This window comes from Trachemys scripta, chromosome 10 (assembly GCF_013100865.1).
Source record: "Trachemys scripta elegans isolate TJP31775 chromosome 10, CAS_Tse_1.0, whole genome shotgun sequence".
In the NCBI taxonomy this organism is placed as follows: domain Eukaryota; kingdom Metazoa; phylum Chordata; order Testudines; family Emydidae; genus Trachemys; species Trachemys scripta.
Window position 1 is genome coordinate 65,498,631 of NC_048307.1, and position 25,686 is coordinate 65,524,316.

Sequence of the window (25,686 nt, forward strand, 5' to 3'; positions counted from 1 at the left end):
CTGGGGGAGAGTGTTCTAAACTTCACAGGCAAAGTATTTTGTTGTGACTAAATTGTAAAATGAAAGTATGAGTGGTCTTTTGCCAGGACACTTTCACATAAGAACAGAAGAACGGCCATACTGGGTCAGACCAAAGGTCCATCTTGCCCAGTATCCTGTCTTCTGACGGTGGCCAATGCCAGGTGCCTCAGAGGGAATGAACAGAGCAGGCAATCATCAAGTGATCCATCCCGTTGCCCATTCCCAGCTTCTGGCAAACAGAGGCTAGGAACACCATCCCTGCCCACCCTGGCTAATAGCCATTGATGGACCTATCCTCCATGAATTTATCTAGTTCTTTTTTGATCCCTGTTATTCTCTTGGCCTTCATAACATCCTCTGGCAAGGAGTTCCACAGGTTGACCGTGCGTTGTGTGAAAAAATACTTCCTTTTATTTTAAACCTGATGCCTATTAATTTCATTTGGCGACTCCTAGTTCTTGTGTCATGAGAAGTAAATAACATTTCCCTATTTACTTTCTCCACACCAGTCATGGTTTTATAGATCTCTATCATATTCCTCCTTAGTTGTCTCTTTTCCAAGCAGAAAAATCTCAGTCTTATTAATTTCTCCTCATATGGCAGCCGTTCCATACCCCTCATCATTTTTGTTGCCCTTTTCTGAACCTTTTCCAATTCCAATATATCTTTTTCAGATGGGGCGACCACAGCTACATGCAGTATTCAAGATGTGGGCATACCATTTATTTATATAGAGGCAGTATATTTTCTGTCTTATTACCTATCCCTTTCTTAATGATTCCCAATATTCTGTTCACTTTTTTGACTGCTGTTGCACATTAGATGAGCTTTAGCTGTGGAACACTAGCTTGATAGACACATCCTTTGAAATCTGTGTTTGGTGGGTAATACCTTTGAGAACCCCAAGAATAATTTCTTGTCTCACTGATTTTATCCTTTTCTATTTGGATAGTATTGCTTGCTCTTGTTTTTCACAGCATGCAAGCCAACACGACTCCACCTTTTGTTAACCTGTTGTGTGCACCAGCTCTGGTAATAGCAGGAACATGCAGAGTAGGGATTGTCCTTGTACAGGTGAAATTTGGGGGCACAAATATTTACCCAATGCACAGAGTAGGTGTTTAGCCAGGCATCTATATGTTCCTCCCACACTTATGGAGCAGAAGCTAATGGATTTTTTAAAGGTAAAGTTTTCTCCGAGGTGTTATTTTGATATGACCATATTAATGTGATGACTAGTGGTTTGTTCTGGAGAGTGCTCAGAAGGGGTCACTCAACTTAGATTTTTCGAGCTGACTATAGTTAACGCCAAAATGTTACAAAGGGTTAAATTCAGGCCACTTTGAATAAGAAAGTGTGAAGAAGGTCACCAAAGTGAGGCGCAATATTTGCACCCAATTCTAGCTCCCCTCACATCCAGAGACCACGCAATAACATAGCGAGGGTGGTATAGGATGAGGTCTGAAGGTCATGGGCCACCTGTTTTTGTACATACTCCATTATCCCTGGTGCCTCCTTCCCAGCTGGGATTGTGCTCTTGGCATGAGTAATCTGCACGTGCAGCTGTGCAAAAGTTATGTGGGTACCTACATGCTGACTGGAACATGGATATCAAATAGAACTTTCTTGGTCTTTTTATTTTTGTCACCATTTTGAGTAAAAAAGGAAGAGGGATTTGAACCCATCTGGTATCTATCTAGGTTCCAAGGAATATGCGTAAGGCTTATGGTTGCAATGTACTGATTCTGGCTGAAGTAATTCTGATCCCTAAAACTGGTGTGAGGCTTTATTCACTTTAGTGCCGTGGCTTTAAAATGGGAACCTAAAAATTGCTTTTTAAAAATTGACATTTGCTAGAAAGAGATGTGAAAGGCTGAGAAGGTAAAATCCTGCTGTCACTTGGCTTGATCTAAGGTGAACTCGAATGTCAGCAGTTTGATGTGGGCTGGTTAGCATCACACTTACCTGTAGAGACAGGTGACATCTGAATGTGAGTAAGCAAAACAGTCACAGAAAGGTGTGCTCAGAGTCAGTTACAGCAGCAGGCAAAAATCAAATGTATCAGACTCCTAGAGGGCGGGCCCTACCTGTGCTGAGGAACCTAGACTCGTCTGTTCCAGAGCCCAAATCAGAACAAACTACAAACTAGAAACATTTGCATTAACATATTACTTTGATATGAAATCCCAGCAAGAGCAGCTACCTGGAAATTGGTCTCAGACCGGCTATAAGAAAGACAAACAGTTTGGGTTCTTTGCAAGACCGTTTAAAAGGGAGACTGTGGAAACAGTCATGTCCTGCCAAAATACACATCATCTGTCAAGCTTACAAGATACTGTTACAATACACAGCAAGTCAAGAGACCAGGTTGATATATACAGTAATGAGACATTTTTGTTAAAGCTGTATGTTAACCAGAAATTATAATATTTTGGCACATGCATATAAGATATGCACAAATTCACTTGCTAAAAGCCACAATTATTTCAAAGAGCTAAAATATGTATCACCATTTCCCTAACTCTAATATGAAAACTAACTTTTACGTACAAAACCATGCTAAAGCTCCTCCTCCCCTTCAACTCTACCACAAGCTTAGAGTCTCTGTGAATCCACTACCACATCAAATACAAGAAAATAATTGTATTTAATTGCTCTTGTAGGTTCCACAAACACTATTGGCTTAGTGCAATATTGCTCTTTGTTGTTCATCCCAAATCCAGGAGTAATTAAGAAATTAAACTCATGTCAATAATTATTGAAGCTAAAAGTTCTAAATTATATCGACAGGAATACAGAGGCAAATTTCAATTCAGGGCCCAATCCTGCAAAGAGAGACACATGGGTCGCTACACACAGATCTGTTTGCAGGATTGGGCTTTGCATTCTGAACCCGTTAAAAGGACATTGTCAAGATTTTGTAGCATAACATTGGAATTGTTCAAATATTGTGTTTAGCTGACAGAGAGAACCTTCTGATTTCTAAACATCTCCTCTTGTTTGAATATATCACTCCATGACACAGAAATACTATTAAATAGTCTCTCTTTTGTGGGACCTACGAAATCACAATATTTCAAACTGCCTTTTTCCCCCTCTGCAGTTTCAGTAAACAAAGAGGATTTTCAGAGCTGTGCAGACAACACTGAGGCTGCTGGAGCACAATCAAACATGTTTTGGCATGGTAAGGTGTTATATAAAGATTTAAATGTTAAACCAAGAAATCTACTTGACATTGTCTGTATATTTCTCTAAAATAATTCCTTTTAGTTCCTCTGAGTTTTTATGGAGAGGAAAGAAAAAAGCCAAATACACTCCAATGTACATACCTTCACTGGCATAAAAAAACCCTCACTACCTATTGAAATGGGAATGGTATTTACAATTGTCAAACTCTGAATATGTTTTGCTATAGCTAATCAACATGTGGAAAATATACTGTTCAAAACTGTGGCACTATGGTAAATAAAACCAGACATGGCCTATTGAAAATATCATGGTGACCCTCTGTGTGCCAACCTCTTTTTATATTATTAAGATGGTTATGGAGAAAAAAAATCTGAGATGAAATCTGATTACAGAAAATAATACCCCTCTGAGTGAATTATTACAGAACATTTCCCTTTCACAAATGGTTGTGGCTCAGTATATTTCCATCTATCAACTACAATGCTGTCCAATCAAGTTTTTGCACTGTATTTTCAGTGCCACAAATTGTTTTCTTTTGGGGGGGGGGGGTATTGCATTGTCACATATCAATAGAATGTTCTTTTCCTGCTAAAGCTTGTACCACTTCATAGACAAACACTGGCACCTTCACATTATGCATGTCATATAGTTTGCAGTTGATTTCAATACTGGATTATTCCTTTGTAATCAGCCTTGGATTATTTGACAATAGATGTCATGTGGAGGGGAGGAGGAGGGAAGAATGGAATACTTTATGCATGCCAAAGGGGCTTTAGGAGACAAGACTTTTGAAATAAAAGGCGCATGTTTTCCAAATAATGATTTAACATCCAATTTTGCAAGTTTTGGCTATTAATTACTGATTGACAGGATTATTTAGGTCAGGTCATTGGAAATGTTCTAACTTGCCCTTTGGGAGCTACATTTTAAAGAATTCCATTGCTGAATTAGTATTGTAAATAATTCTGTATTTCTCTTCTGTCTTCCTCCGTAGGAAGACTGAATTAACTACAGATGCACATATTCAGTAATGAATCACCTATACATGCAGTATATCCCACATTATACAGGAATGCATGAAGCATAAACATTCAGTCTAGTGTACTGAAGAGCTAGTACTAGCAAGAACACAAAGTCACAGAATAAACTAAAAAAAACCACTGTTTTATTGTGACATTGAACCCTTGTTGATATGAATGATTATGGGTACTCTTGACATGTATTACATAATGTCATGGTGTAGGATGGCACTGATTATCATCTGACTTCTGAGAATGTTTAATGGTCCCTACTGACCTCAGTGCATTTTGGTAAGTCACAGAAATTTCATCATCAGGTTTGTGTATACAGTTAACAAGTAGTTGGTCTTTATAAGCACCATTACAAACCCTCACATTAAGGGTATTATTAATCTAGTTTACAAATGCTTCATTGATAAAAATAGTATGATTACAGTATACACACACTTAATTTACATGTACTGTATTATAGGCATAACTGAGATAAACTACTGAGCTAACTTTGGTTGATTGAAGTATGTAGACTGAATAATTGCAATTTTGGCTTCTAAGTTGTGTAAATATTACAGTGCATTTATAAATCTAGATTGAAAATGTACTAGCACCAAATGGATATCATAAATGGCTGACCTAGAAAGTTGTAGTTGGAGAAGCAAAGTTTAAGAATTACAAAAATAGAGAAGTCCATCAGTTGAAAGCACGTTCTTGTACCTCTGCTGAAATGGTGTGTCTCAGCATCAGTGGCCAACCTCCAATGATAAAAGTCCCAGTTTTCAAGATTCAACATATCAAGGTAGCTCAGCTACACTTTAAGAAGCCTGAGAAAGTGGTTGTTTTGATCTAGGGTATTCATCCTGTACCTTGTTTATGTAATAATATAATAGTGCTCATTCATACAAATGTACTCATGAAAGATTGTACCTATGATATGGAGAATCTGATTGGGAGGAAATTCAGTCCTACCTATCTATCTTTGGTTTTAATTATTTGGTCTTTGGTTGATGAATTAATGAAGCAAAATCTGAATTTTCATTTTCAGGTTATCTCCCAGCTCACCACTGAGGTAGTCTTTGTCATGTTTGTCTTCAAGCTGATTAAGTTCCTTCTTTTTATAGAGTGGAATACTACTTATTTGTAATGAGTAGGTTCCAGGTATTGGCTTCTTCTTTGTGAAATGAAGGTAGCTTATCCCTTCCTTCTGATTGATTCTAAAGAAACCATCTTCATTTCCAGAGTCAATTAAATATCGGTTGTGATTTGTCAGTGTTGAGAGAGCGGGAAGAAGTTCCAGGATGCGATCTTTGTTATTAAGCCCAGAGATGTTGAAGGAAAAGACGGCTGTTTTTTCACTATCCCAACTGGCAAGACTGACTTCTGGTTCCACCTCAGGTTGATCCTGCACAAGAACACTAACATTAGTCTCTGCTTTGTCACAGAACAGTTTCATCCATTTATAAACAACTTAAGAGGCCATCTAATAAAAAAGTTGAAAAGAAAACTATATTGTTGCCTGTCTTAAACGCCAGGCAACCCCATTTGAGTAGCAGAGGGACTAGGTCAGAGCAGGATTTGAACCTTGAACTGAGCAGTTAGTCCTGTGTATGAAGGCAAAAGAAAAGAAAGTCTTAGTTACTTGCAATTAGCGTTCTCTGTATGGGTCATCTCACCTCAGGCATGCACTGAAAGATGCTGCATGCTGCACATGGCTATCAGAGCCTTTGAGATGATGCATTTCAGAGTTCAGACCCTTTTCTCACCCTCCACACATGCTGGGTGCACATACCTGTGTCACACTTCCCAGTCTGTCAAAAGCAGCAGTGAAGTGAAGCTAATAATGAGCTGTGTAAGGTAATGTCATTTGTGGAGCAGGCAAGTCATTTAATGGGTGTGACTTAGTTTTCTTCTTTGCAAGTTTTCCTCTACCTAGGCACTCTGTTGGAACAGGCTTCCAACAGCTTCTGTGCTACAGCCTAAAGGAGCTGAAGATGAAGTGGGTGTCAGCTCTTACCTCTAAGGACACATCTACACTGAAGCCGGAGTTGTATTTTCCTGCTCGAATAGATTGCACTGGCTTTGATCAAGCTACTGCACTAAAATTAGCAGCATAGCTGCTGTTGTTAGTGGCAAGAAGGATTAGGTGCCCTGAATACAACCTAGGATCTTGGATGGGATTATATTCAGGGTGGATAATGTCTCCCATCACCTGTACTGTGGTGTCTATGCTATTTTTAGCACACTCGCTCTATCAAAGCTAGCATGTGTATATCTACCCAAGTGGGACGTTACACCTGCAGAGCCAGTGCAGATATAGCTGAAGTCAAGGTGATTGAACTCATATAAGACATGAGCTAAACTCCACTGAGATGAGTTATTAGCAACATTTCTAAAAGGCAGAGTTTCAGGGACCATAAAAGAATGTCAGCTGGAACGATATTAATTTGGAAACTTCCTGCAGCAGGCAAGGGTATGCCAGTGTAATTCCTCAGCGACAAATTGCCCTTCATCAGCTAGCAAACATGTAAGCTTTGAAACCCTGATGATTTTTAGGGTAGAAGTCCTGCTTGCGTCACACTCAACACAGCTTCTTCTTCAAGTATATTTATTGTGCTTTACTAAATCATTGATTTTGTATGATTATACACTTTGCACCAATTTCAAGGGGCCCAGAGAAGTGCACCCAAAACATTTTGCGTGAGCAAAACCCCCCTACTTTTGCACATATGGATCATGTACTTGTGTACACGACTTGGCTTGCACACACAAACTTGAGTTATTTTACATGTGTGAAGGGTGTTCCTGATACCCTTTGTTAGCACATGAAAAGATGAGATATCTGCACATGCAAATATATATATATATATACGCTGAAAGAATGCAGGACGCTTAGCTTGGTAAGTGTGCATGTAGTACAGGGACATTTTAGGAGGCCCTTTCAAGTTTTCTGGGTTATACTCATCAGGCTGCACAACACAAAACTAAAAAAACCTCCGTACTTTCAGCTGACTTATATAAAATCTGTACAACCTGAAGACCACAGCAATGGCCCATTCCCTGGCAGTTTCTGTGCATTTTAATGCAAAGTCTGCCACTGTCAGTTTATAGCTGTCTTAGAGCAGCTGGAGAAGATGGAAGGGAATGAATTAAATGAGCTTAGATCTGGTGCCATTTGTAATGTAAATTAATTAAAATTTCTCAAAAAGAAGAATATGAATTTTATAGTATAAATTAATTGAAGGAAGTTCTCTGGCCTGTGCTATACAAGAGTTCAGACCAGACGATCACAATAACCCCTTCTGGCCTTACAAACTATGAAAGGAGCCAAATCCTGCAGCCCTCAGTTAGACAAATCTCCCATCAAGGTGAGTGAGAATTCGGCCTGAGTCAGAGTGCAGAATTTGGTCAATGGACGTGCAAAGTTGAACCTGCCACTATGGTTTCTTGTGCACAGGCATTGTAAGGTGGTGGAAACAGTAGGAGTCTAACATTTTTCTGCCAGGCAAGTTAAGAACAGAGCAGGGTTGACCATTTTAACACCGAAGTTACTCGTTTTTGTCAATTCAAAACAAACCGTAAGGATGAGGTTGATGCAGTGTTTATTTTCCTTTTAATCTATTTTAAGGAATGCTTGCTAAAAATGAAAAGAAAACAGCCTCCCATTGGAGTGATTGAAAGGTGACTTGTAAATAGGTGCAACTAGTCACATGACACATTGTTTTTAATGTAAATACAGGTCATTACATCATCTATTATTAACATTATTTGGTGCAAGAGGCCAATGACAACAGCGGGGAGGAGGGGGAGTTGGCTGAGCATCACAGCAGACTGTAGTAATTTAAATTTCACAGTTACCCCAACCTAAAGATGTACATTAAACCTACTGGTCAATCCAATGATCTTCCAACAATTATGTTCCGAATTCAGCTTCCAGCTCTGCTATCTGGGCCACACAGGGAGAACACTGTTTGCCTAACTGTCTCTGACAGCCTTTGGTCCAAAGCCAGATTGTGGGTGACCAGAATCACGTCCACATACCTTGTGAAAGGCTGCAGTGACTGGATGCACAGGAATCCCAGCAGTTTACTTATTTAGCCTTTAGAACACAATATTTTCTTTGGAGAGGGTCCCACCCGCTCCATGCTCAACACAGTCTCTTTCAGTGGGGGACTCACCCACTCCCAGAACTAAGTGTCCCTGTTTTGAGACCACAAGGTCACAAAAGTGTTCTACACTCATGCTGTCCTTTGACATCGAGAACCGTCCTCGCTCTTGAGCTCACCCCTTGCTGGAGAGTTGGATGGGCATTTAGCTTTAGTGTCTGACAAGAAACAGGAAATGAGCAAGCATGTTAGTATCTTCTAAACATGACCTCTCCCTGATGACTGTGAGAATCTTCAGAAAGCACCCACAGACATGCAAAGTCCCAGAGCAACTCCTTGGGCCATGTTGAAGTGACGTGCCTGGTTGCGGTCTGAATTTTTTCCTCTGGATTCTTTCTTTGCACCCTAAGTCTCTGATTCTGGCTCTCAGAAAACAGCCCAAATCCCTCCCCAAGAAGGACAATTACCTCTGCTTCATTTGCAATAGTTTCATTAGTGCTTCTGCGCTTCCTTCCTCTCTTGGGATAACCATTGATTTTACATTCATAACAAGCCTCGGGGGAGAGAGAGTTGTCATCTACTTCATCACTGACGGGCAATTCTTGACCATGACCTTTACCCAGTCCCACTCCAGAAACACAGTGTCTGATGAATTAAGAAGTGAAAATTAGTTCCATGAAATTAGTTCCATCCCTCAAGAAAAAACCCATACAACATTAAGAACTTGTATTGCTCTAAATCAGTGTTTCACAAACTTGGGACGCCGCTTGTGTAGGGAAAGCTCCTGACGGGACGGGACGGTTTGTTTACCTGCCCCGTCCACAGGTCCAGCTGATTGCGGCTCCCGCTGGCCACGGTTGGCTGCTCCAGGGCAATGGGAGCTGCTGGAAGCGGTCACTTTTGAAAATGTAGGCCAGGATCTTTGTCCCATCCACCAAAGTGCCTGAGCCTAGATTCTTCACACACCTAAAAGTCCCAATGAAGCTATTGGAATTTTAGGTGCCAAACGACTGCAGACCCAGGCCTGTATTTTGTAGGTTGCACATGAAGTTCTAATGAGTATTATTCTCTAATTTTCATGCCAGCATAGACATAAACAGAAAATAATTCCCTTGGGGATGCCATTCAACTAGAAACACAGGATCACTTCAATATAAGGATATTTCATTCTAACGTCATCAGTAAAAGACTGGGCTAACAGTGATTGTCTTTAGAGCCATACAACTCCCCTTTTCTTAGAGAGGAGCTCTATGCTGCACTGGAATCAAGTGCATACTGAGGGGGAAAATCTCCCTAGTGCACAGCTCAGGTACGTGGGGTAGGTGCTGGGGTTCTTTGTAGCAGGACAAAAGGAAGGAAGGAATCGTCCCTCCCAACAGGAGTGACTCAGCAGACACTACTCCAGCTTGTAGTATCCTTTCTGGCCCTGAGCCAAACTTCCTTGGCAAGGCCTAGAGAATCCATCTTGCTATAAATCCATCATCCCCACCTTCACCTCTCCTCCGGCCCTGCCTCATCTCCCTTGCAGAGCTCGGCTCCAAGCACAGGAGGGAGTGTGAAACTCTCGGACGCCTTCCCCAAATCCTACCCCTTTCTCAGCAGCTCTGCTGCCACTGGTTCTGCAGCAGAGGCAAGGGAGCAGATTTTGCCACCTAATGTCTATTAGTTTAAATATGAGAAGCCCTTACCCTTGTCCTATCCTGAAGTAACCAGGTGGGCATCCACAGACATAGCCACCATCAGTATTTGAACAACCATAACTGCATGGGGCTTGTGCAGAACTGCATTCATTGACATCTTGGCAACCTCCACTAAATTGTTCATACTGAAATCCGGTAGGGCACATACATTTATAGCTTCCCAAAGTATTGTGACAAGATGCTCCTCCACAAACGTGTGCACTGAGGCATTCATTTTCATCTGGAAGGGAAGCACAGCAGATTAGAAACTGGCTTTTATTCTTAGAGGACTAATTCAGCCTATCGCTCCCTTCTGTAACTTTAGAAAGGCTTAGGCCTTGATAACTGAGCAGATTCAAACATGCTGCCTCATCAGATGTCCAAATCCAAGAACAGGGTTCTGCCTCATCCCTGGCTGCTGCAGCAGTCCCTAGGAGACCACTGCAACCAGAGTAACACAGAGCAACCTTTGGGCTACTCTATACCATACCAGAAGCTGTTTCAGCCCAACCCAGCTCAAGGGAGTAGAACAGTGACTGGAGTAGAACAGTGACTTACATGCCACCTTCCCCCCAACCACCCTTCTCAGCTATGCCAAGTGTAAACTGGATGAAGCTGAAGAGCTGGCCTGGTAACACCATATTTATTATAATTTAAAACATTAAGGGGAAAGAGTGAAGAAATAAAGGATGACAGTTTTTGTAACCACTGAATCTTTTCTTTATTCAAAAAGGAGCTATAGATGAGGTACAGTTCCTTAGAGAAGAAATGAGCAGGAAAAGCATTGTATTAAAGCCCCTTTGCAAGCATATGTAAATATTAAAGATGGACAAAGTTTGGATCTGAACTCTCCCCCAGTTCAGTGGTATGGTGAGTTGGAGGTCAGGTTGGACTCATCTACAGTAAATATATGGCTTATTGTTCAGGATGTTTGTAAGAGTGCCTTGAGATTTATTAATGCTACTATTCTGTGACAAAGTTTAGCTATTTTTCTATATTTTAAAGCAATCCCTTACATGTCTTGCAATATTGAGTTATGGCTTGGAAGACAACAGAACTGCCTGGGCTAGAGAAGCAGTCGTACACTGTACAAGACATGGGAGGAACCAAAGCATTCTTCGGTGATTAACTAAATGTGTGTTGTAGCAACATCAAAAAGTCCCTGTACACTTCACATAATAAGGTCAAAAAGACATAAATGGTTTGGAGAGTCCAGATTGCCAAATTACATGAAGGAAAGGTCCTGCAAAAGCCTATGACAAAAATTCTTCCCCTGTGGTATGCCCAGGGGCCCCAGATTAATATCTAACCATATTAAGACATTCATATTCTTACATTCAGGAAATAGTAGAACCTAGAGCCTGACCTTGACTCCCTGAAGTCCATAGGAGTTTAGTCATTAACTAAAACAAAGACAGGTTTGGGTTCTATGTCACTAATTATGGCTCAAACCTACATACTTATTTGCTGCTGAACTCATGGTTATCTTGCCTACATTATGAATGTAAGTTTGGGTTATAAGAAGGTTATAGCAACCACAGCAACTAAGAACGGTGAACTCCTTTTACCTAATTTTCAATCAACTAGAACCTTTTTCTTTCTGAGCCCACCCAGCCCATGCTATAAAAACTCCATGGCCTGCCTGTTCCACAACTTTTTCTGCATATCCAGTAGATTAAAAGCCAGGGCTAGCATTAGGGGCTAGCAAGCAGGGCAACTGCCTGGGGCCCCACGCCACAGGGGGCCCACAAAGCTAAGTTCTTTGAGCTTCGGCTTCACGCAGGTCGGTGGGGCTCGGGCTTCAGCTTCAGCCCCAGTGAGCTAACACCAGCCCTACTCTCTGGTTTATTTTGGCAGACCCTGAAACCTACTTGCGGCCCCCCCAGTGGGCCCCGGACCCGTGGCTGAGAACCACTGAACTAGAATTTAAGTATTGATTTCTATTTATAGGGGGACTGTGATGAGGAAAAGAGGAGAAAAATCCAGTGGAAAATGATATAGTAAATATACCCTATAGAGAGGATCCATTGGTATCAGCCCAGCTTTTCAGGGGCTCACTCATTTCTAATAAACATTGGTAGCATATGCTTCACTTTAGCTAGAAAAATGGGTTTTGACAGTGGAATCATCCTGCAAGACATGGGTTTCAATTGCAAGCAATAAAGATCCAAAATATAGTTTGAGGCACTCAAAGAGAGTTCCTCCATCCTTAATAGTCAAGAGAGCTGGAAATTACAGCTTATTCTTTTCAGGTTGTTTTTAAAAGGGTGAATTAAATCCCAATTTAAATCGAATCTCCCGCCCTCCCCCCCACATTTAATTAAATCTTTCCATAACCAAACAATTTTTGAATGAACCTCAAATTCCCCTGCATGTCAAATGCACTGAGCGCTGGAGCAGAAATGTCTAGACTCCCCATCCAGGGCTGTGTAATATGTCAGAAAGTTTGGTAAACATAATTAAAAGCAGAGACCTCCCTAGAGCAGCGGAATGATAATGAACAAAGGCATTTTTATATGCTCTTAAAAACAAACAGAGCCAAACAAAGCGTATGAGGCCCTTAATTCTCAAAGATGGGGTCATCAAACAGATCTCTTTAGCCAGCCATGCAAAACTGCAGCTTGTGTGGAACCCAATTAAATCAGACTGGAAATACACGCAATCCTAGCCAGCAGAAAAATGTGTCTATCATTTGAATATGGCAGGTTCATGTTGCCCTGCTGCAGTATAATACAGAGTTGTTTCCTATGACTTCTGGGACACATGGGGCCCAAATCTGTCTGCTGAAGTCACATTGAAGAGTAACATTCTCCATGAGTAACCCCACTGATGTGGGTCACAGCAACTTGGGACGTAACCAAATTTTAGATAGGGACCAAATGTTTCATTTTAATCTGCAGGTGAATTTATTTCCTAACACACTGAAGAATCAATAGCAGAAACAGTGTTGGGTAGATGCTCCTTGTAAACTTTACCCCTAAGCTCTGGGGAAGTCTCTTTGGGCAGATACAGTCAAATCTGGCTGAACTTTGACAAATCATGTTTTAGATTTGTAATGTGGGCAAACCTCCACAAAGCATTAGGAAAACCTATCATTCACCCATGTGCTCTCAGCAGATTTTAAAGCTAGTTCTCAGACACAACAGCCCACTTGTGGGACTGTAGCTAAAAGATGGAGGTGCAGATGCAGCAGGATTGTCCTGGAATATTAGATGCTTGCAAAGTGTTGTGCTCGATGTTTAATCTTACAGGTCTATTAGAATCAAACCCTGTACCTGGATTGTGCCAGTTGCTGTGAGTCCTGTCTGAGTAAAGACAGAGACAGCTGAGTAAGGTTTTCTGCATTTGGGCCATGTTCGAGTCAACAAAGTACTTAAGCATATGAGTAGTAGTTCCCTTGAAGTCAATAGGACTACTCACTAGCACACACTTAGCTCTGACTAAAGTGCTGTGCTGAAGCAGGGCTTTGGCCATTGGACTTCAATGGGAGTTGAGAATGCTCAGAATGTCTAAAGAGGGGCTCAGTATCGTATCAGGTTTACTTCTGCTGGACAGAGTTTTATGAAACACATGGCTAAACAAAATACAGAAACAACCCCCCCCCCCCAATCTTGTTGCTAACACAATTATGGAGTGTTTTATTTTGTTAACAAAGAAAAGTAACTTGCCAACACATTGGTTCCACTGGTAATGCTGGAGATATCCGTGTGGGCAGCTACACCTGTATCCTCCAATTATATTCTGGCAACCATGCTGGCACCGGTGGTTTCCATCACATTCATCAACATCTAAAAGGGTGAGACACAGTCCAAATTTCAGGAATTCTCTCTTCTCAACAGACATATTAAGTGATACCGTATTTTCCGTGGTTTCTAAAAAAGTTTTTTTCTCCCTTTCTTTTTAATCCTACTAGCCTCCAAAATCAATGTCGTGTGATCAGTGAGGAGAATTTGTGAAAGGTGGGCAAATATGAGTGGCAATATAAAACTGTAAGATAGAGGAATACCAGAGGAGAAGTAAGCTAACTTCAGTGGCTTCTTGTGTTAGTTCTCTCGTCATTTGGGAATTATGTTATGACACAAAATGTGATCATCTTTTTAAAAAATACTTTTAAAACTGAAAGCAGTGTATCCTAGAAACAGTGGCCTGTGAAATATTTTGCTCAGAATTTAAGCCGTATACATTAAGTGTTGTTGCATTCCTTAAGAATGGAGCATTTATGACTGAATGGAAGCTCTGGCAGACAAAAAGATCTAAATGAAGGCCATTTAAAAAAGAATATAATGTGCATTTTAAACGTGCATTGTAAGATTAAATAAAATGTGTCATAAAAAGGACTGGTTTGGATTAAACATTTCAGGTTCTATCTTTCTGATTCTTTTTCTTCACAAATTCTATTAACCTTCATTACTCAGGCATCAATCACTCTTCTATTTCACACATGCAAGTAGTGAATTACACGCTGAAATTGACTTTGCACAGTGCTCCTTTGTGCTTCATACTGTAATCCTTCTTCTAAACTAGACAGGGAGAGCCAAATTCAGCGCTGGTTTAAGTTAATGGCGTTGCATGCACTTGCTTACTCCAGCTTTGAATGGACTCCTGGAGGCAAATGACTTCAAATACAGTACTTCAAGTACAGCTCCTACTTACTTCAATGGAAGTGAAACTGCATAGCTGAGAGCAATGTGTGTGAGTATTTCCTTGAGTACTCACATCAGATGCATGATTGTGCCGTCTTATTCCCTTCTTCTATGGGGCATGTATACGAGGCCAAATTCATTTCTGGCACATCCATTGAATTCAGTGGAGTTGTGTTTGCTTTCACTAGGGCTGAATAGGATCTACACTGCAGAATTCCTTTCCACACACAGACAGAACCATCAGAAAATCAAAGCATCCAGGATTCTAACCTCATTGTCTATGTTTTGCCCCTTGGAGATCTTATTTTTTAATGTGTATCAAAGCTGATCTACAAATAGCAACAACTCCCATAGGAAGGGAAGGGTTTCACAAACTCTGGGGCAAAATTCAACAGGAAGCCACCATGCAATGTTCAGTTTGGAACAGAGGCGCTTGGCTCAGCAGAGAGGGAAGATCACCATCTCCTCATGCCTGTGGGGAGAAGTGAAGGGAAATCCAAGAGGAACCGTCTTATTCCCAAAATTCCCAGTGAGGCAGCACCAGTCTATGTGCTGTTGTCTTTGAGTTTATAATGCCGGATGCCCAGGCTCACGTTGGGACAACAGAAGACCAGCAGGCTCAAGCTGTCTGTACTATATACTGTGCCTACCTTCACAGCTGACTCCAGTCTGGTCCAGGGAAAAGCCACGCTGGCATTCACACGTGAAGCTTCCTGGTGTGTTCTGGCAAACACCTCTTGCCCCACACAGATTGATTTCAGAGGCACATTCATTATTATCTAAAGGTAAATCAGGTGAAAGTATTAGTGCTGTTCTGCAAGGTAATTACTCATCTCAAAGACCATCATTCAAGGATGTTAACAGTATAAGAGTGCATGAAAAGCAGAAAAGAAACGTAAGTGTCACAAGACATTGACATGACAGACACTGCTCCTTTCCATCCTGTGCCTTGCACCAAAGAAATGGGAGAGAGAAATCCCAACTTTTCTACTTGACAATACTAACAGGAGATACAATTTGAAGGGAACTGCTCTCAAACCTTCATGCTGGATCTTGACTGATATTCTGCTCTCCTTGCGTACACAGCATGAACATTGAGGCCACGGGAGCGCAGAATACTGGAATCAAGATCCAGATTGCAGAACTGAAAAGCAGAGATTCTGTTTTACATTTAAACTGATCTAATATGGATGTATACATAGGCCAAGTTGTTCAGATGCAAACATTTAGGGCCAACTTATTAAAGATACCTTAACGTGGCACCAACTACAGGCACAACATGGAAACTGCTGCTAACTAATGAAGAAAGGGTCAGAAACATGCACAGTGCTATCAGTGTACAGTCCTTGAGTGCAGGAAACAAGGGACACGGGGAGGGAGGAAGGGCCTTTTTTCCACCTCTGCCCCTACTCTTTCATCCAATGGAGTCCTCCTCTGTTCCTAGGTTCTAACTACCTGATTTGCTGGTGCAGCCATATAGACACTGACACACTCTCATTTACACCAGCAACTAATTGCAGGTGCAAAATAAAGAGGCTTTTTAAAAAAAATGTGGCTCTTTGTACAAACATATCGGTTTCTTCTACAGTAAATAGCTGGTACTAGCTGACACAGCAAAGGAAAGCTGTTTGCACAACAAACTTATTAGGCCAAAATTCCATCCTTTGTGGTTGCCCCAGTGTAAGTGGGAGCAAAATCTGGTCCAGTATTTCAGCATAAATAGCCTCCATTTCTGCACCGTCATTTCTTCTGGAAGATGAATTCACCATCCTATTACAACACCGTCAGGAATGAGATGCAATAAGAATCCTCAAACGGGAGTTTCCACTTAATGAAGAGCAACGTTCAATGTCACTTACCAATACACGCTGTATGATGCTGAGTGAAACCAGGAGGACATTTACAAGTGAAGCCCCCTATGGTGTTGACACACAGGAACTGGCAGTTATGCTGTTTCGTTGCACATTCATCGAGATCTGAAAGAGTAAACCAACATTCCTTCCATTTTCAGTCCCTACCAAGGTGCTGACATTTCAATGTAGACACTGAGAGAAGTGGCTGCAAGTTAGCGGTTCAACATACAAATATTTTGTAGAAGTATATTGCACAGGCCTGGCCCAGTGCTCTAGCAGAGCAGAACGTGCTACCAGTCAGAGGACCTGGCCTGACGTCAGCTAGTGGGACAGGCGAGCTTCAGGCAAGTAACGTTACATTTTGATTTATTTATGTAATGCCCTTAATATCAAAGGGCTGAGTAAAGCCCCTGTAGGTTACAACAGCAATTCCAAAGTTGGCATAGGAAATGCCATTTTACTTTGTCATTATTGTTTAAATATTTCCTTTGGGATTACAGCCCATTTCAGCAGAATACAGTTTATAGCCTGCTGAAGCTCCTTTGGAAGACAATTGACTTCAGTGGTAGCAGCACTTATTTTGTAGTAGCATCTTTCAGACAGATGATAGTGATGCCCTGGATGCTGCAGTAGGTTCCCTTAGTGCAGACTGTGATGTGCATGCACAACCCTTTTTAATATAGTAGGACTACATGTGAAGGGAGCTAGAAGCCATTGCAGGATTGGAGATTTGACCTAAAAATGCTTTCAAAGAATGAAATAACGCGGGCCAAAAGACAGCGTATTGTATAAATTACAGAAATTATGGATCACATTTTCAAATGGTAGAGCCCCATTTGCATGTATATTAAAATACATATGCAAAGGTGCTTCCACAGTATTGTGCACCTTTACCACAAATACTCATAAATTGGATATTGCAGATGCGAACAGGAATTTAAGTGCACAGCTACCTACTTGCGTATGCAGTTGCAATAAATGTATGTGCATTTGCAGATGTGTAATTGCACAAGCTTCTCTTTGTATGTGGAGCTCCACCTCTCAGCACTAAAAAAATTGGTTCTCTAGGATGAATACATGTTAGCATGCAGCCATAAAGCCAGCAACAAAGGGAGAGCAAAATGGAAATTACTGGCGATAGAGAAAATTTCATCATTTTAAGATGAAATTTGAAAAGAGATGGAAATTGGACAAGATGTAGAGCTACAGAGAGACTCTTCCAGATGACAAAGCCTGCAGAAGAGAGGTCTCTCCGACCAATGGTTTTGTGGAAAGAGACAAAGAGGTGACAGGTTGATAGATGAGCAGAAGCAGTGGAGAGGAGGAGAGACAGAGAATATCCCTGAACTGGATCTGCATGGGGGCACCAGTGAGGCTGTTTGAGAAATGAGGTTTATTGGTAGTTCCTCTTGGGACTTGTGAGAAAGTGGGCAGCAACAGTGGAGAGCTTGATTGTATGGCACCGGGACCTGAGAAAGCCATGGAGCTGGGAGTTGCTTTAGATAAGGGGAGGAGAAATGAAGGCACAGATGAGGGTTTCAGAATTGGTGGAGTCAAAGCAGTTATATGTTTAGGCAATATGGTCTCACAGACTTTAAGGCCAGAAGGGACCATCATGATCATCTAGTCTGACCTCCTGCACACCACTGGCCACAGAACTTCACCCACCCACTCCTGTAGTAGGCCCTTAACCTCTAAAATATTGTTTCTTCATATCAAAAGGCAGCTTTGTAGATAGGAGAGGTATGGAAGAAAGAAGAAAGGTGAGGGGGGTCGAGCATGATGCCAAGGTTACTAGGAGATGGGAGCCAAGGAAAGAAACAGAGGAGACAGAGTATTCTCCTCTCCTTCATTTCCCTCTCTCATCCAGTGCTGCAGGAATGGTTAGCTAAAACACTGCTGATGCTTGACTGAGCTACTATAACTTGCATTAATTAAAGTGAAATTATTATTGCAAGGCATGGCTTAAATCAACATGCTTAAAATCAGAAAAAAAATTATTTATACCAGGGAGCAAATATTGAGAAAGAAAAGTCTTAAAAATATATTCACTGCTATAGTTACTGGAATATTCCAACTGTCTCCCATATTTTTGGGCTTGCCTCTGCATTCACATTTACTCCAGTTTTAGACAGCAGGGTTCAGTGGAGATGCTCCTGATTTACACCAGAGTCAGTGAGATCAGAGTCAGACCCTGGGCACGTATCTGTCCGTGAAATGTATCTTTGGGCAGATATAGTCAAATCTGTGAAATGTAGAGTTCCTCCAGTCAAGTTTTCCTTTTCAGTTTTTACCTTTACAGCTTCTCCCGTCTTCTTGTAAGATGTACCCTTTTGGACACGAACACTGGTAACTCCCTTCTGTGTTCTTGCAGATGAAATTGCAAGGCTTAGGGGACTGGTTACATTCATTCAGATCTAAAATGAGAAAAAACAGACTCTTTTTGGCAATATCAACCAAGATTTGTAATGAAGAGTTAAAAATATTTCCCCAAAGTCTGGTAACAAGTGATGTTTTGTTTTCCTATGATGAAAGAAAACCCTCATTTCTTATTCCTGTAAATTTCCATTCAAGGTCATCTCTTTAGTAATGTACTGGCAGGTGTAAAATAATGGAAACCTACCTATGCAAAGGGTGCCCGTTATATCTTGAGTATAGCCAGGTTTACATAAGCAGCGATATGATCCTCTGTCATTGATGCACTCTCCATTCCGGCAGACATCGTGAATAACCTTGCACTCATCAATATCTGCAATGCAATAAATACAAATTCAGAGAGAAAACAAATAATAGGAAATTACTGTACTGGATTTCAGTAAGACTCCTGTGCTTTGACAAGAAAAATGCAACATCCAAATAATGAAATGCTCCACGCATTTAGGAGGCTTGCATCTTTAGAAAGAAAAATATGCATGGATTTAGGCAATGCAGCACAAATTTAACATTTAAATGTAATGAGCAAGCTTTAAATGCAAATGAACAAATAGAGTAGGAGGTTCTATCAAGAACCTCAAATAAAAGACTTGTTAAAGCTCCCATTTAAGCCAGTGATGAAGTTCACATTTTCTTTTACGAATCTGGCCCAAAGAAAATTACCAGGGATACTTCAGCATATTTGCAAGTGAATTTGTGTAACATTTTCAAAATCACAGAAGTGACTTACGAGCTGAAGTCTCATTTTCAAAGATCAAACAGGGCTAGATTTTTAAAGGTATTTGGTGCCTAAAGATGCAGATAGGTGCTTATGAAAATTCCACTAGGCAGCTGTCTGCTTCTTCATGTGCCTTTACAAATCTGGCCTTTATGTACTTAAGAACCTACCTCAAAAGTCAAAGTGACTTAAGCACTTTTGAAAATGTTACCCTTTATGTATTACGTTTCTTGCAGGTTTGCGAAGCTGAGTGTAACACTGCAGCATAAACTTTGCTGCTGACAGCTCACAACACCACTGACCATCTCTAGGGAGTACCTAGAGCAAGCTAAAGTCCCTCTTTTCCAATACTGCATGTTTTAAAGAAAGTTTTCCATGTTCTCCTTCCCCAACGTGTTTTAGTTAGCACTGCACACTAGAAAAAAAAACTTCACCAAACGACGCAATATTGGGGTAAATGGGACTTATCTCTCCATGGCTCCAGCACTTTTCACGGGGTGTGTGCATGCAACTCACCAACCGAGAGCATGCTGGGGCATCACACTGAGCAGGAGCCCATGATCTTGGGATGGGGAGGGAACAACAGTTCTAAGAGCTGGTGAAAAACACCAATACTTAGCATCAGTGACTACTGTGCTGAACCGTCCCCTGGGTCATTTGGAGTACTCAGTGGTGTGTTTAATTGTAGATCCTATTAAGTCCATTGTATGTTTTTGTCCAGTTATCTTTAATTAAACCAAACAGGTAATTACACCAAACACAAATGCCAGGTTTCAAGTGTCCTCCATTAGGCCCAGGCAAAAAGCTCAGATCTGAGTGTGCAAACATCCATGGTCACATAGGTGCTGGAACTAGGGGGGCTGCTGCACCCCCTGGCTTGAAGTGGTTTCCATCATAGGCAGGGTTTACAGTTTGGTTCAATGGCTCTCAGCTCCCCCCCACTGTACAAATTGTTCCAGCACCATTGCATGTTCATGTGCCTGACTACCTGATGTGTACATACAAATGTACATCCTGCCAGCGAATGATTTGGGAAGCTTGCTGAAATCTGGGATTTAGTTGGTGCCTAACCACCTGAGCTGGCTGCTCAAACACCTTTTTGCCTATGCATGTAGGTCCTCAGCAAATTCTGCATTCTCACCATTGGAAAGCTTGCAGAAAATTTGAACATAAATGCCTATGCGTTACAATAAAGGATTTCTGTGTGCTCAAAGGTGCAGTTTATACTTTATCTCTTGATTTCATAGTCGCTAATGTGGTCTTTTGATTGCAGATTTCCCCTTAAACTTTTACAGACAGAAGTACCTGCTCCATTGGTCATGTATCCTCGGCCATGGGGGCAAAGCTTTTTAAAGGCCACGGTGCCTGGGAAGGGGCAGATCTCACAGTTTGGCCCCCAGCCGCGCCCGCCGTCGCAGCAGCATTCAGACTTTGTGACAGAGTTCCTATTGCTTGATCCAATCTGACACAGACTTTGTAACACTTCAGTGAAGCAGTAGCCCTCTCTGTTGTCTGAAAGACAAATTATGTTGCAAGTAGAGTACTTGCGACAATGACTGTAAGGGGGTCACGACATATTAGGAATTTAGACAGAAATATCAAAGAAAGGGAAGCATACTTAACCCTGGGACTGTGGAAGTGAGAATGAAAGTCTGGCAGCAGCAAGAAAGAGAACATGATGTCTGAGGGAAACAAAGGAGACAAGAAATTTAGTAAGAGGGTAGGAGTGAAGTCAGTGTGTGCCTAGAAAAGATGCACTTCTGTTTGAACCCAGAGAAAAGAAGAAGGGCTGACTGAAAATAGAACTATCAGACAAAAGGACAGAGTAACTCCCTGCTGATTGATACTAACCAACATGAAGCTTTCATATTAAGCCAGTGCACTCTAACCAACTGATACAAACATACAATTGGCAAAGGAAGAATTTAGTGCCAGGATGGTGTCTAGTGACAGAGGGCTCCACCCTACAGACACTTAGGTAATCCCACTGAGTTCAATTTTATGCAAAAATAGTAATATATTCTTAACTAGTGAAATAATCCCAATTTACTACAAACTTCTGGTACCAAAGGAGATGCTATTTGGCTTTGCTAAAACATTAACTTGGTACTTACCAAGGCATTCATTCTGGGTGTCACTGGCAGTGAATCCTTCATTGCATTCACATCTGTAGCTTCCTCTTGTGTTGACACAACGTCCATTCTCACAGATCCCAGGTTTGGTTTGACATTCATTTTCATCTGTATTTTTTTAAAACGATGTGACAGAAAATAAAATCCATAAACATGTTAGTCCAGGAGTCAAAAAACAGCGTGAAGTTTTGAGTTCATGGAGGATAGGTCCATCAATGGCTATTAGACAGAATGGGCAGAGATGCAACCCCATGCTCTGAGTGTCCCTACTCTCTGTTTGCCAGAAGCTGGGAGTGGACAACAAGGTTGCCTGTTCTGTTTATTCCCTCTGAAGCATCTAGCATTGGCCACTGTTAGAAGACAGGCTACTGGGCTAGATGGACCTTTGGTCTGACCCAGTATGACCATTCTTATGTGGTGCATTTTCACTGATTAAACTTGAGGAAGGTATCAAATGGAACAAACAGACATAAACAATGATATTTCTTAAACACTCTGACATTTAGTATTTCAAGGGATAGATTAATCTAAATAGAGGACAGGTAAACCCATGCCACATTCATTATTTCTATCATTTCCCTGCATCATATTCCACGCTATTTATTCATTTAAAAATTATTTGGCAGCCATTGCTGCATCCCCTGGGTTCCATGCATAGTTTAAAAACATTATAGACATAACATTGCTTACAGTCAAAATGCAAGGTAGTATGGTATTTTAGGAGAGGACTTTTATTAAACAGTATGGTTAACCTTGTGATTCATTATACTTTAGAGCGCTGTATTATTTACTATTTTTATATAATGGTGTTTTATAATGGGAAAAATAAAAGTCTTTATCTAATTTACGTATATTTCATGTCTCTTAGGTGAGGGACCTCATTGGAAGGGATCTACATTTCTTCTTGTTTTTTGACATAATTAAAGAAGGCAGGGCCAGCTCATCGGCTGCTGTAAATTAGCATCACTTCGTTAAGTTCAGTGGTGATACACCAATGCACAGCATCTGAAAATCTGGCCCAGAATGTCTGATTACAGAAGAGATGAAATCCTACAGAAAGATTTCTGAAAAGGACAGTTTAATACAGTGTCCTCCTACATTTTTATCAAGTGGTAAATGTGATCACATTTAATAAGTGAGTATGCTTGCAGCAACTGGTGTTACTGGTCTGTATGTTAAATCATGGATGACTACTATGGCACATATCTTAAATAAAATGGCCACTCATTTTGGGGACTGTAACTCGCAGGCAGAAGGGAGCCGAAGACAGGACATTGTTTTAGATAAAATATTTTGAAATACTAAAATTTGTCATTTTCTCTGCTCTTCTCTAGTTTTCACCTGCTTGAATTTTGGGTATATCTGAATTTTGACTATATCCAGCCTGTGGACCCGATTCTCTACTGCCTGTGTAGTCATTCATTTCTGTGCAAAGAGAGTGTACAATGCTCCCTGATTCAAATTCTCCATTCACTAACAATAGTGGTAGCATTTTACACTTATCTTCCATATGTGACCACAGATGTAAGGCAGTGGAGAAGTAGGCTCTGCATGACCCTTTACCTGCAATCATGGGCACAATTATACAGCTAGATGAGTGATTCTTCCCCCCCACCCCCCAAATTCCTAAACAATTAGTCAAATCCAAAATTGCCAATTTTTCTCCAGAATCTGGCTCTTACCTGAAAATCAGCTCAGCTCTACTGGGAAAACTATTATCTCACAGAGATTTAACATCTCAGTTTCACTTACCTATACAGCCCTCACCATCCTGTCTGCGCTGATATCCTGGTCCACATATGCACATGTAAGTGCCAATCAGATTTTTACACTCCATTTGTTTTGAGTCACAATCATGAATTCCTTCTTCACACTCATCCTGATCTGAAAGAGTTCATATTACAGAATTATACATACTTACAGAGAGAGATTCTCATGGAAACTCATAATAACGAACTCTTTGTTTTGAAAGTGAAATCGCGAACAACTTCTTTCTGCTGTGCTAAATTAATAATCTGAAAATCCTGGTCTGGAGGTAACTGATTTCACTTAAGGTGGGAAACCCTTTACATTGATACTATTACCCTTTTCATAGATTCATGTATTTTAAGACCAATATGATCAACTAGTCTGACCTTCTGCATAATATAAGCAGGCCATAGAATTTCACCCAAAATGTTAAACTGCCCTAGGGTGACCAGAGAGCAAGTATGAAAAATCAGGAAGGGGGTGGGGGGGGTAATAGGCGCCTATAAAAGACAACCCCCCAAATATCCGGACTGTCCCTAAAAAACCGCACATCTGAGCACCCTAATCTTCCCCTCCAGGGCTCCCTGGGGATTTGTACCTGGGACTATTAGCACTGAGAGAACTATACCCCAGTGGTTTGAGCATTGGCCTACTAAACCCAGGGTTGTGAGTTCAATCCTTGAGGAAGCCATTTAGGGATCTGGGGCAAAAATCTGTCTGGGGACTGGTCCTGCTTTGAGCAGGGGGTTGGACTAGATGACCTCCTGAGGTCTCTTCCAACCCTGATATTCTATGATTCTATTACAGTATCTTCTAACTGTGAAACCTTACCTCTGCACATTCTCCTGTCTTCTCTAAGAACGTAGCCAGCTGGACACTTGCATTCATATGATCCGTAGGTGTTCACACATCGGAAGGCACACAATAGAGAATTCTGAGCACACTCATTTACATCTGTATTCAAACAAACAACCATATGCAAAGTGAAACCTGCTTTTGCAAAAGACACCAGCTGAGAATGTATGTCGTTTATTTTAGTTATAAATCAGAGATGCCAAATTGCTCAAGGTTAAATTTTACTGTCAGATCTGTGATTCTAATGACTGACTATACACTTCTGCATAGGACCAGGGCCAGAGACATCCCTGCTTGCCTCGGTTTCCTTATGTGAGCAAGGGGCAGAAATCACTGCCTGCAGCAGCCATCTGGCAATGAGAGTAGTTTCCAGCTTTGTACTCCTAAAATACAATCAGTGTTAAATCAACACCTACCCTCAGATCTTGTTTACTCTTACACGTGTTGTTGATTCTAGGCATTTTATTTTAGCTACCAACAAGACAACAGACTCTTCCGTAGCCTGCATTTTACAAAATATTATCCTTATTGTGACCAACATTGCCTAAAACATATTTATTCATGTGCTGTGTAAACTGAACAAAACTACGTTCTGGTGTTTATGCATTTGATCTACTTTCTGCTGAAGTCAATGGGAGTTGGATGAGGCCCTAAGTGCTTATAAGAGTGGCGCAAGCCAGTCCAGTGGTAGAATTACCCTCTGGTGCATTGCTGGAGAGAATTAGGTTATGCCAGAAAAGTCTGAACTCTTACATCAAAGTTGCATGCATAGTGAATACAATCAGTAACATTTCTGGAGAGGGTACTGAACGGAACTTGCTTATGTTACCCCCATCTCGGCAATCCATCAGCACGCACAAGCTCAGAAAGTGAAGAAGCTGCTCACTTACCTTTCCAGTTAGAAACAGGGTAACATGATAAAAGGATTCACATTTGGATTGGGAAGCGGGAGCGATATATATGCCTGTATTTGGAGTGGGGATGAGGCTAAGGTCTGCCATAGATAGTTGGAGACATTGCAAAAGAGTATCTCTAATTTGCCTGCTTTGGCACCTCAAAATTTATCAATTGTTTCTGAAGTTACTCATGGTTTACCATAAAACTGAAACTGAAAGACCTGTGCATTTGAGAGTCTCACCTTCACATGTCATCATTGGTCCTGGCTCAAATCCCTCATCACAGGTACATTCAAAACCACCTATAACATTCTTACAAGTTCCATTTCCACATGGATTTCCAACAGAGCATTCGTCAGTATCTGCAAGCAGTTAAAACAAGACATGAATGCATGTTACAGG

At 41.1% G+C, this 25,686-nt stretch overlaps 1 protein-coding gene across 2 annotated transcripts in view; it reads right to left on the reverse strand.

The window, feature by feature from the left end:
* Positions 1-3,752: 3,752 nt before the first annotated feature.
* Positions 3,753-25,686, reverse strand: part of FBN1 (fibrillin 1) — a 213,841-nt gene continuing 191,907 nt past the window's right edge. Inside the window, exons 54-66 of one of the 2 annotated variants that reach the window (XM_034783356.1) lie at positions 25,527-25,646; positions 24,365-24,487; positions 23,537-23,668; positions 21,767-21,892; positions 20,958-21,164; positions 19,125-19,250; positions 18,796-18,918; positions 16,508-16,624; positions 15,299-15,427; positions 13,674-13,793; positions 10,015-10,246; positions 8,794-8,971; positions 3,753-5,625 (exon numbers count right to left, since the gene is read on the reverse strand). In XM_034783356.1, the coding sequence (XP_034639247.1) occupies positions 5,236-5,625; positions 8,794-8,971; positions 10,015-10,246; positions 13,674-13,793; positions 15,299-15,427; positions 16,508-16,624; positions 18,796-18,918; positions 19,125-19,250; positions 20,958-21,164; positions 21,767-21,892; positions 23,537-23,668; positions 24,365-24,487; positions 25,527-25,646 (2,123 nt within the window). In that variant the 3' untranslated portion in view covers positions 3,753-5,235. Of the gene's footprint in view, positions 5,626-8,793; positions 8,972-10,014; positions 10,247-13,673; positions 13,794-15,298; positions 15,428-16,507; positions 16,625-18,795; positions 18,919-19,124; positions 19,251-20,957; positions 21,165-21,275; positions 21,335-21,766; positions 21,893-23,536; positions 23,669-24,364; positions 24,488-25,526; positions 25,647-25,686 lie in introns of those variants that run through there. The other variant, XM_034783357.1, reaches the window with a different exon arrangement.